A 12,047-nucleotide genomic window follows, 5' to 3' on the forward strand; every position below is an offset into this window, starting at 1 on the left:
GCACATTAAAGGGAGCCCGCTATCAGGACACCCGACCAAAGCTTTATACATTGCCAGTAAAGTAATTATTGTTTTTTCTGAACCATCTTCAAGGAAAATTCAGTTATTTTACAACTTGAGTCTTGTTTTCATATTTGCAGCATCATGCCACCGTTCATTGCTTCTCATTACATTTTAAACTGCAACTTCTATGAAACTGAAAGACAAGCAAAGTTGTTAATAAACTAAATGTTCCTTTAATATTCGGTTTCACTTCAAACACACACACACAAACACTACAGACAGTACAAAGCATGTAGGCAACATGTGTTTGAGGGTTAAAGTAATCTAGCAGTCAGCTCAGTGATGTTTCCTCACTTGCCCCTCAGCCATGTCAACCCCTCCTTTGGTCCACAGAAAGATACCGACTCTCTACTACTCAGTCTTTTGTCTTGTGCAACTCTTAGACCACAACGTGAACTTAGTGCTTTTTGACGACAAATGCAAATTGTCAACTTACATAAGCTTGATATCAGCAGCGAACCAGTCACACACATGCAGCTCGGTGCTCTCCAAAGGCAAAGCCTGTTGTGTGAGAGTGAATCGAACAGACTGCGAATATCTCGTGTAACACAGAGATGAAGACCATGACAAAGATGTGGAGAATATGTGGGTCCTGCTCATAATCCAAGGGGGCATCACAAAGCTACCTCGAGGCCAACAGAGGCCTTCAGACAACTGCAACATGGACACTCCAAGCATATAGCAACCATTAGCAACCATTTAACACTGAAACATCTCTAACATCTAACCTGCCCTAACTGTGACAGCACAGACCACAAGGGAAGACACTAGCGCTTTGATGACACCAGGTAGTCAGGGGATCATGAGCCTCACAAGCTTTTTTACAGCAAACACCAACCATTTTACGCATTAACAGAAAGGTGGTCCTACTTACACAACTAAGCTGCTCTGACTCTTCATAACATGTAAGAAAAAAGCAGCCTTTTGGTGATGAGGCTGGAATGATTCTATATTTTTTATCGTCGACAAATCCAGTGAAAAGACAATGTGGTAGTCTACCCCTCAACACCGACCACGACCCCAAGCCCATTGGTTCCTGTTGCAGATTAATAATTCACAAAATATATTGTTTCAATATTCCTGAAACAGGTGGGCACTGTAGTGTTTTTAGAAGGGTTACTCAAGCAGGGGTAAATAGTGCATTTGTTGTGGACTACTTTCAGCTGCGGATGAATACAGATTTGGTGCTATAATGAGTATTTCCTGCAGTAGGAAGAGCTCAGGACAGAAAAAGTAGCAGTGCCCGAACTGTGTCAAATAATTATGTGAATAATCCAACCCAATACTGGCACAGAGACATAAGATACAGTTTATCAGGCTACATAAGCGACATGTGATCTGGTCCCACCAGCATTTCAAACATCATCATCCGCTTTCATTTAATGCTAACCCTTCACTGCTAGAGTGTAAACCACTCCACGGAAGAGGCATGGTTTGCTATTTAACACTTAGCAAGTCTGCTAACTAGCTCAGTGAGCTACAGTGAGTGACCAGTGCTAGCATGTTCCTGGCTGGCTATTGGTTAGCCTGCTGGTAGCTGGTAGAGGTTAGTTAAGGTTTTAGCGCTCCCTTTTTCATGAAGATGCATGAATATGCTTAACGGTACCTTTTGTTGAGTAAAGTGATTGCTGGATTATATCTTTTTTTAGTTGTTTATTTAATTGGGACAATGGACAACACACTATCTGTAGTTTTGGTGTTTTCATGGGATTTGTTGACACCAAGAATATAGAATTTTCCTTCATTTGCTGGTGACTACATCAAAATAAAACTTTGGACTTTTGTTATAAACTGTATACACAAGGCAGTGCTGTACGAGTCCTTCTATTGTATGCTATGAACCACCACATTTTAAAATATCTAGGGATAAAACATCGCTCACAACTCTCACTATTTCATGTGGCAGTGACACCGATCAGCCCGCTGCAGACAACAGACACGAACATCTGGATTAAACACTGAATGATGAGGAAAGCACGACCATCCATGTGCCTATTAGACCACTTTGAAGTACTTGCAGGTGAGGCAGCCTGCAAGGTTCATCTCATCCAGCGTCCTCCATCCTGGCTCACAGGCACGTTTCTGGACTGGTGGCCATGTTGCCATTTTCTTGAGGCTCTTTCAAGAACCTTTCCACTTCCTGTGAGTCCACTGTTACACTCTCTGGCCTGACCTCTACTTTCTCTATGTCTGCCGCCTCCTTTGGCTCCTTTATGACCTCCTTAATTGTCTCCTTCTCTTGCTCCTCTCTTGCTCCTTTCTCCTCCTCATCTTTCATCTCCGTGGGTTCGCCGCACGCCTCGGTCTTGGCGTCGTCTGCCACTGTGATTTTCTCGAGCGCGTCTGCTGGCGTTGGGGACTGCTCTCTGATAAACAGGAAGTTACAAGCAGCCAAAACCACAGCTGAGAGGACCACCTCACTCCCTGCCAGCAGGAAGACATACATGTAGTTCTTGGTAGCATCAAGAAGCCGGCCTGAGACGGAAGAAGGAGAAACAGGGACACAGATGAGAGGATACAATGGAAGAACCACACAACTGCCCGAACTGTGTCTAATAATTATTTGCATCACAGCATCGATTTTGGTGTGTGTCAGACTGTTATTGCTGAGCATTACAATACTGTAGATAGACACAATACATCTGCATGTAAGTGAATGAACGAGGGTGTCGTTCAGAGGATGTTGCATGGCTGTTTTCTTCTTCTTATGTTTGATGGAATTTTGATTGAAACGTATTATGTCAGCTTCAAACCTGCCCCCTGAGAGGAAGTCAGATCAACCAATCTGCCAAAATCATATATTATTAATCATTCTCTTAAACCAGTTCTGCACACAAGAAATGGACTCCATGAGGCATTCAACATGGTGTAAGGCTATGCAAAAAAATATTGCATTGAGCTGTCATTGACCAATATATGCTAAAGACCATGCAGGCAAAGATATTCACCCTCACATGGTTGTCATTGTCCTATTAATTGGTTGCCATACATCCAGAAGGTGGGGGTTAACTTATAAAAGATGGTCAGAGGCAGATGCAGACTGAGAAGGAGGAACAAGAAAGTTGGAATACTGCAGTGAGAGACGCATTTTGTGAAGACTGTGACGGACAATGAATGATAGCCCTCATCTCTGAACTACTTTGGTTTAGTTTCTATCTACACTCATGTGTTAGCAGCTGGCCATTAGAAGTCTCCTAGACGTAAAGGCTCAATTGCATGTACTACTCTCAGCAAAAACCTTTAAAATAAATTGTGAACCTTAGTCCAACATATTCATGTCGTAGTTTTTGTGATTACTGACCTGCACCAGGTGGCCCCACCAGCACAGCAATGGCCTCCATGAGCAGGACCAGGCCAATGGCACTGGAGAACTTCTCAGTACCAACTATTGCCATGAGAACCTCAAACTGCAGCGCACCCACCATGCCGTAGGAGAGGCCAAAGAAGATGCAGAAGACCACCAGCGATGGATAGTCTTTAGCCTGAGAGCAAATATGAAATGCACTGTGAACAAGGCAGGTTTAGGTTTCACATCAGTGGACCAAGCTTTTTTTCTTTCCAGCTCATGATGAGCGAGCATCCGCCTACCTGTGATCCAATCAGGTCAGTGGTTCCATTGAAGATCAAAGCAAAGCTGAAGAGGTAGACGCAGCGAGGCCGCACCCATCTCAGTCCGGCGATCACACCGCAGGTGGGCCGTGCGAAAATGTCAATGAAGCCCAGGATACTGAGCAGCAGAGCAGATTTGGTGTCCTCGTTCCCAAGCTCCTTAGCATAGCTCACAACAAAGACCGGAGGCACAAACAGCCCCAACACCATGATGGATGCCGCCAGCGTGTAGATTAGAAACCCACAGTCATGGAACACAGAGAAATCCAGCAGCTTGGATTTGGGCTTCTTCTTCTCTGCCCCCTCTGTTCCTTCCTTGCTATCCTGCTCTAAGTCAGTAGCCTTGAGGGTCTTGGGGGCGACCAGAGGCTTCATCAGGGCAGCGCACACACAACAGTTGAGCAGCATGCCTCCCAAGATGAGGAAGCCCCCCCTCCATCCGTACTGGTACTGGAGGACCTGGCCCAGTGGCGAGAGGCAGCACAGGGCCACGGGGCTTCCTGCTGCTGAAAGCCCATTGGCCAGAGGACGCTTCTCACTGAAGTAGCGGTTGAGCATAATTAGAGATGGTTGGAAGTTCAGGGCTAAGCCCAAACCTGCAGCAAAGGAAAGAAAGCTGTTTACATTCTTCTACTTTCTTTATCCAAGCATGCATTTAACCATATTGTTTTGGTGCAAACAGGGATTGGAAGTTCACCAAAGAAGTGGCCGGAGGAGGATTGTGCTGCTAATATTGGATGTCATGTTAACTTTACTATGTTTCTCGTGTGGCTAGAAGTAGGAATTTGGGCAGGATTAATGACGAAAATTAGAGTAAAATGTCTTTTGTTTTTGTTAAAAAAAAGCTGTTATTAAGACTGCTTCAGTAGTTTCAGTTAGCCAGTTGGTTACAACCTCAGTCAACCTCACCTACATATTTATTATGTACATTAATGATGTGGGACGAAATGTGTCTGATGCTAATATGCATTTTTATGCCGATGACACCATAATTTACTGCTATGGGTCATCCCCTACCAGTACTGTTGAATCACTGCAGAAGGCTTTTAATGAGATCCAGTACAAATTTCTACAGCTAAAACTAGTACTCAATGCTGGTAAGACTAAACAAATGTTGTTCTCAAAGCCAAGAAAAGGGCTGATAAACATCCCCACAGTATTTACCCTTGAGGGAAATGAAATTGAGGTGGTACATCTGTATAAATATCTTGGTATTTTGCTTGATGACACCCTTACATTCAAAGCTCACATTGAAAATCTTGTTAAGAAATTTAAACTGAAACTGGGTTTCTTATTTAGAAATAAATTCTGTTTTTCTTTTAATGTCAAGAAGCGCCTTGTGTCTGCAACTCTTGTACCCATTTTAGATTATGGAGATCTGTTGTACATGAATGCTTCAGCTCAATGTCTGAATAAGATTGATTCTGTTTATCATGCTTCCCTGAGGTTCATTACTAACCCATCGCTGTGAACTATACTCCAGAGTACAATGGCCCTCACTCGCTACCAGGAGGTTGATTCACTGGTACACCTTCATATACAAAGCAATACTTGGACTACTGCCACCTAACATCTGCAGCCTCATCACGCTAAGGAGCGTTAACTCTTATGATCTGCGCTCCAATGACCAACTGCTGCTCTCTGTACTGCCTTATTGCACAGAGCAGGGAAAAAAGGCCTTTGTTTTCCCTGATTTGTACTTGTTTTAATTGAATTGTTTTTCTAATCAAATTCTAAAAAAATTTTTAACTTTGTGACTTGGGCTGCCACTTGGCCAGGACGCCCTTGGAAAAGAGATTTTTAATCTCAATGGGCCAATTTTCCTGGTAAAATAAAGGTTTAATAAAAAAAAAAAATTAATACCAAACTGCCTTTTTGATTTTTTTAATGCTTGCTTTTTTAACCCCTTGACGCATGAATTTATTTAGAATTATATTAAAAAATTAATTCTTTGTGTTTTTGCTTTCAAATTGATCCTAAATTAAGAGGAGTTTGTTCATTTTTCTGTAGCACATACAATAGATATAAATTTAGGTAGGTTCACCAACGAGAATAGGGTTTAACAAACATCATATGTCCACTTTTTTCAATGCTTAAATGCAGTAAAAACATCTTTTTTGTGTATTCAAAAGTCATTTATTTCATCAAAACAGCCACAAAATTGGCTTACAACCATTACATTTTAACAACAATTAGAACAGGGGTTCTTTCACTTTGACCAGTCCGACGAGAAACCAGTGCTTGCAAAGGTTCCTAGGTGTGTGTTGAATATGCACAAACTGGCATTAGAGGAATGCATGCGTGATGCGGCTGCAATGTGGATTAAAGCGGTATGATGCAAATTCGTGACAATAGGCATTAAGGGGTTAATTTTTTTGCATCCTCATAAATGTGCCACATACTAAGATTCATCCTAATGTCACCTGGCAAGGACTGAAGTGAGCCTGAGGAAGCTATAGATGTCTTATAATACGTTACTGGAAAGTGGGAAGCTCTCAGCAGATAGTCTGACCTGTAATGACTCCAGCAGAGAGGTAGATGTGGATGATGGTGGTGGAGAAGGAGGCCAGGACCATTCCCAGAGAGGCAAAGAGGCCGCCCACCATCATCACTGGACGACAGCCGAAGCGGTTCACCAGCACGCTGCACAGAGGACCTGGATGAAGTGCAACACGCTCGGTCAGGTTGTGTTTGTCAGGGTGGTCAGGCGCTTCTATTAGTGTGAGATGCAGCATGCAAATATGTCGGCACTGGAGGTTTTAGAAGCAGGGGGAATCAACAAAAATGTAATTTCTCATATTAAATCATTGTTTTTTATGCTCAATAGCATTCAGTACAACAGAACAAGATAACATATTAACACACAATAGTACAATAATATTTGTGTTTCTAAGATAATGAAACCTGTGATAACTGATTCATTTCCAACAAAGAAGCAAACTCCATCTGCTGATGAAGACAATGAGGTGCAGTTGTAAGCTCTGGAAAAAGCTAATAAGTGAATTATTAATGCTATTTTAATATTCATCATTTGGATCAAATGAATTTAGTTTTATTTTCACCTTCTATTACATTGATTAGATTTTTTAAAATTTTAGTTTGAGTTTCTGTTAGCTGTTTATTTCTTTATTTTTTAGAAATCCACACTTTACAAATCCATAAATATCACTCAGGTGAAATGATTTCATTCAAGGAATGGTTTGACATTTAGCTGTTTGCAGTCTTCAGGCTGAGCTAAACTACATATTTCCCATACAGACGAGAGTGGCAGACGATGAACAAAGTAAGCAATGTGCTGTAGTTTGTGTTGTGTAGGAGTGCATAACTTCTTAAGATGTCCATGTTGTTCACACAAACACATTCTGAATAAATTACAGTAGCCTCATGAAGGCAGCGTTTATTGCCGTGCTACATTAAGTCATTCATTCATCCTGCAGTGTGTGTTTTATGCTGTGTGTACTGTGCAAGCTGCAGCCTACCTGTGCCATAGAGCATGGCCAGCAGTATGGAGGAGATCCAGGCAGTGTCGCTGTATCCCACCCCAAACTCCCTGATCAGCTCTTTATAAAACACACTGACCGCTTTAGGGAAAGCGTAGGAGAAGCCTGTGATGACAAAACAGCCTGCCAGCACCGCCCAGCCCCACCCGCCATCTGGAGCCTTCACCCCTCCTGCACCCGCATCCACCGCCACGCCTCCCATGGCGCTCTAGGGCTGTGTTTCAATGGAGACAGACAGAGACGCTACAGGAAAAATGAAAATGACATCAAGCAGTTGGATAGAGTTTCTGTGTAAGTACATTTAATTCAGCTCTGTGTGATGAATACAGGCCACCAGCTATTAGACTGCTCCCAGATATGTGTGGCATTCTATTTAAATTAACTATTCTTAGATTGCCTGTGATACATTAATCAATAACTGGAAGCTTTAGCTCCAAATTAGCTGAGCAGCATTTGCCATTTTTGCTGCTTTGGTCCCTGAAAGCCCCCTTTAGTGTCGATCAGAACATTTCTGACGATGGCACCCTCTGTTTGAAGTGTCAAAAAGAGAAAAACATGACTCAGCACAGATGCATGTTTATTGTGTGTAGGGATGCAGAGATGAGATTGAACAGTGTGTCAGAGAGGCTCACACAGGTTCTGATGCGCTCCCCTCAGAAATCTTCACAGTCACGCATGACTGGAGTAGTCCTGCCCTCAAATGTTGCTGATTGGCTGAGCAGGAAAGGGAGATTTTCTGGAGTGTGGGATTGGACGAACAGGGACTAAAAGAAAACCAGGAGAAAGCAGCAATTTATTGGTCAGTTTTGATACAGTGGGTTATTTACTTCAGACTATTTACTGAGCTGGTCTCCAGCTGAATCTTATCATCTTATAATTCAAGTGTTTCAAGTTTTGACAGTGTTAAATGTTTTCCAGACACAAGTGCAGTTAGAAAAAACGTGGACAGTGATATGTTGTCTATAATCATGGCGCTGTACTCCAGCCTAGTCTTTGAATTTTAGGACTAAGCAGTGGGACAATGATACTAAACAGACGAGGCAACCAAGGTGTTTTTAAGGCTACACAGTAGGATGTTCTTTACTAAGTCTGACACCTGACCTCAGTGCAACCCATCATGTGTTTTACTGCTGAAGACCAGGCTGAAGGCAGCCCCTCCCTCACACCGCCCTCTCTGAATCCAGCACAGGCCTGACAGAAGGTTAGCAGCTGTGGGTCGCAGACCAAAGGACCAGATCAATATGACAACTTTATTTAAGCTTCTTTTCATTTTTCAACTCAATGTTGGTCTACGTTTTACAAAAAGGGTCACAATTACTACACTGTTCATATAATGTAACTGTAAACATGCTTAAATTAAAGACACTTCAATCTAACAGTCACTGTTTCTTTACAAATCAAGTGTGCTGAATACTGAGCCAAGAAAACCATAAATGTGGACTCATCCTAATACTTGGATTGCACTATAAACCGACTTTTCAGTCAATCACCAAAAAAACTATAACAATTAGGCAGTAGACCAAATATTTGCTCACCTCCAGTGAGTCTGTATTTATAAGCTGGCAGTAACCAGCCAAGTGTGACTTATTAATGACCTGTTTGAGTTATAGTTTTACTGGGTCTCTGGAGTCAGACATGGTTTTTACCACCACAACCGCAAATTAGCACCTCAACCAAGAGCAGCCCAGCATGCAGGTTCAAGCGTGTGTGTATGAATGCATAAGTCCAAATCATGGTGGTCTGGAGACACTGTCTCTCTGGATTTCTACGAATCAAAGCAGTAAAGACAATCAACCACTGTTTGGACAGTGAGGAAATGGATAGTGGCTCCATCGGCTAATTTAGAACGTGCTGAAGAGCTCAGGTAACGACTTGTGTGGGTCGAAATGCAGGCTGGGCTCAGGCCAGAACAGCTAGCAATCCAGTGTCTCCAGGAAACGTGATCATTTCAAGCCCGTGTGACGTGACCTGCCTAAAAAAAGCCATGGAAAACCAGAAGCTGTGTATTTCAGTCAGCCCCCAGGGAAATATGCTGCATTATTACACAGTCACACGCAGCTCTGAAAAATATCCTGAAGTCACTGCTGGGAATATTGCTTTGGACTGTAATATCTGCTTTCATGAAAAACGTCCTCTAAGTCTCCTTCAATATCGGAGAAAGTCTTAAAGTTACACTCTCTGGCAAAAAAACGATAGGTGCTGCTTTGCTTATCAGCAAACACCTCAGGCGCACTGTCTGACTTTGACTGCAGTCACCCAAAGTCCCAGCTCAGTGGAGGCACCTTAAAACCTTTTACTGCTGAATTGTAAAACATCAGCTGGATATTAGGGGACCCCACTGGATGCAAAGACAGAATCAGAGGATGAATTTTTAGATTCAACACACTCTAAAAGCTAAATTAACATTTCAGCTGTCGTTCATGTTTTCTCTGTCATCAAAATGTGCCATTTTTTACAGCTGCTGTTCTTAAAGGTGCTGTTCATAATATGTAACATTCAAATGTCTAAAAATGACTTGATCTATGTGATATGTTTTATTCAGGTGTGTACTTACATTATCCCAAATGTTTCCAAGAATGTTTAAAGCCAGAGGAATCCATCCTTTTACTCAAGGTAATGGTATGTTTCATTTAGTCGCCTGTCAATGGCTTCATGTCCCATTTAGTTTATAACTGCCAGCAACTAAATACGGGAAACAGCAGATGATGCAGCAAGGAGTAAGGAAGGAAGTGGGCGAACTTGCTCGCGAGCCAATCTATTGTTTACTATTGCTCACTGATAAATGGAGGTGATAAAGACAACAACAACTCCCATGATCCCATGCTGCTTTACACGCTGCATGAAGTCAGCTCTGACCCCCAGACGTTACTTATTCAAAGGATAAACAAAAGCACAAACCAGGGGCAGAGTTTCAGAATGTAGCTCCGATTAGTTTGGTAGGACGTCGCTTTTTAAAGCTGCACTGATCAATGTTTTTGTACTAACTCTGGATTAAATGACTGAGTCGTGTGAAAGGGGTCAAAGCGACAAAGCCACACACAACCATAACCCGAATCTTTGCAGCTTTTTAGCTTCATTTAGCTCGCTGTTTGGGTATTTTGGGCTGTAATATTTTGGCCCATCATCACTGCTTCCATCACCCGTGTGTCCAGCAGCAGGCAGCTGTTTATAGCGACAGAGCTCTGGTAATCCCACGATACGCTCCCTGCCCAGCCCCGGACAAAATGAGCCATTAGCTGGTGAGCAGTGTAGCATTCAGTGGCTAAACTGAACCAAAACAGAGACACAAGGAGAGCGAATATTGGAAGATGACTCTGGCTGAATGCTAATGTTGCTCTGTTTCTGCTGGATGTGTGAATAAGCAGCATTTGCTAAAACAACAAGATGTGCGGTGTTCTGCTGCCCCCAAGTGGCCAAAAAGAAATCAATTAATCCATGTTTAAAGGCTTGCTGTAAAAAAGGCTAATAAACACCTCTCAGCAAGACAGCTTAGACATAAGTGTTGTGCAATAGTGTGAATTTGATTTTTTAAGAGAAAAAAAAATCTGATTAGCAAAAATGGGGCTTTGTGGCCTTTCAGAATAAAAGCTGTGAAAGTTTAGCGAGATGTCTAAAGCCATTTGACCTATCCAGAGTCTATTTTAGCAAGGAAATCAAACATTTGAGTCATTACACTAAACAAAAAATATTATTAATTGAAGAAAAGGTCATTAATAATTCTAATGTGTCAAAGATAAAGGCCATCACGCCCCTCACATGAAGATGTTTTCAACTTTCTTCTATTTTGATTTTATTTTTTAAATTCTACTCAGATAATATCGCGATTAACAGGCCAATGAGAAATGTGATTTCCAAAATAAAAGGTACAGCTCTAAAGTAGCTTATTCCGACTTGTTCTCGGTAAATTAACATAACTCCGCATAACTCGCCTGCTCCGCCATGAGCCGGTTTGGTCTCACCTGGTCTGCCTGGATTCCCCCCTATGATGTCACAACTCAGTCACGACGTGGACGGCTGGCATCATGCGACAAATCGTGCATCATAAAACACAAATCACGCCATCTGACGGACATGACTGCCCCCAGTTAGATAAATGTGGGTATTAATATTCACATGTCCCTGTGGCTGTGACAGACTGCTCCTGCTTCACCCGCCAGCCCCGGACTGACTTGCATCGCCTGAGATTTGATGGTATCAGTCGTGATGTCAGCAGCCCATAATACACGCAGTGACAAACTGTTGAGCCTCTTACCGGGTGATGCTGCTCGGAGTCGACCCTCCTCCAGCCTCCTGCCTCCTGCCTCAGCACCGGAGCCGCGTCTCTCCCGGCACGTCTGCCTGCAGACCATCAGCAGGGCACAGGGGGGCTGCCGGGTCCTAAAGCCTCCCTCTCACTGTCCTCATCACATGCACTCACTGCTCCTCACGCAGCAGAGCAATGAGAGCTCTGCTATTTTTAACCTTTTGTTTTATTAACACTGAAGGATGAGGAGGATCTTCATCTCTGGGATTTCTCCAAAGAAGCCATTCTAACAAGATGAATATGAAGGTCAGCTGAAAATGGAGGGTCGTAGCATCTTTAACAAGGCCGTAAAGATCTCAACTGCACAAGGTGGGCTGAGCCTTTATTGTGTAATGAATTATTACATAAAAACGAAATTTAAAACTGTAGTAAACATTATTTTGCTTGTTTTATCTTAATCTACTTCAGTCATTTAATTCTGTAGTCTACTTTCATAAACTTGTTTTAAAAAGAGTGGTCAAAAGCCTGACTTTAAGTCCCGACCATGGGCCACCTTCCAAAAACACCTGGATCCTGCATTTCCCATAACACAACTTGACAGTGTCTTCAATCATACCATCCCTGCCTGGAGA

The 12,047-nt window shown here is 42.6% G+C and overlaps 1 protein-coding gene across 2 annotated transcripts; it reads right to left on the minus strand.

Annotated features, from left to right (window-relative positions):
• Positions 1–2,112: 2,112 nt before the first annotated feature.
• Positions 2,113–7,374, minus strand: slc16a3a (solute carrier family 16 member 3a). 2 transcript variants are annotated; one of them, XM_041957344.1, is made up of 6 exons: positions 7,152–7,374; positions 6,185–6,328; positions 3,652–4,268; positions 3,365–3,545; positions 2,411–2,538; positions 2,113–2,272 (listed from the first exon to the last, which is right to left on the minus strand). In XM_041957344.1, the coding sequence occupies exons 1-6, from the start codon at positions 7,372–7,374 to the stop codon at positions 2,132–2,134; spliced, it is 1,434 nt and encodes a 477-aa protein (XP_041813278.1). In that variant the 3' UTR covers positions 2,113–2,131. The 2 variants fall into 2 exon arrangements, with proteins under 2 accessions (XP_041813278.1, XP_041813277.1); XM_041957343.1 differs by having other exon boundaries at positions 2,113–2,538.
• Between the last annotated feature and the right edge of the window lie 4,673 nt (positions 7,375–12,047).

Source organism: Chelmon rostratus, chromosome 17 (genome assembly GCF_017976325.1).
Source record: "Chelmon rostratus isolate fCheRos1 chromosome 17, fCheRos1.pri, whole genome shotgun sequence".
In the NCBI taxonomy this organism is placed as follows: Eukaryota; Metazoa; Chordata; class Actinopteri; order Chaetodontiformes; family Chaetodontidae; genus Chelmon; species Chelmon rostratus.

Excerpts from the sequence above, each read along its gene's own strand:
- slc16a3a (XM_041957343.1), bottom strand. The coding sequence starts at position 7,374 with ATGGGAGGCGTGGCGGTGGATGCGGGTGCAGGAGGGGTGAAGGCTCCA. Across the intron at positions 6,329-7,151 it reads GGCCATGCTCTATGGCACAG|GTCCTCTGTGCAGCGTGCTG; the intron begins GTAGGCTGCAGC and ends CACTTCATCCAG. Across the intron at positions 4,269-6,184 it reads CTCTGCTGGAGTCATTACAG|GTTTGGGCTTAGCCCTGAAC; the intron begins GTCAGACTATCT and ends CCTTTGCTGCAG.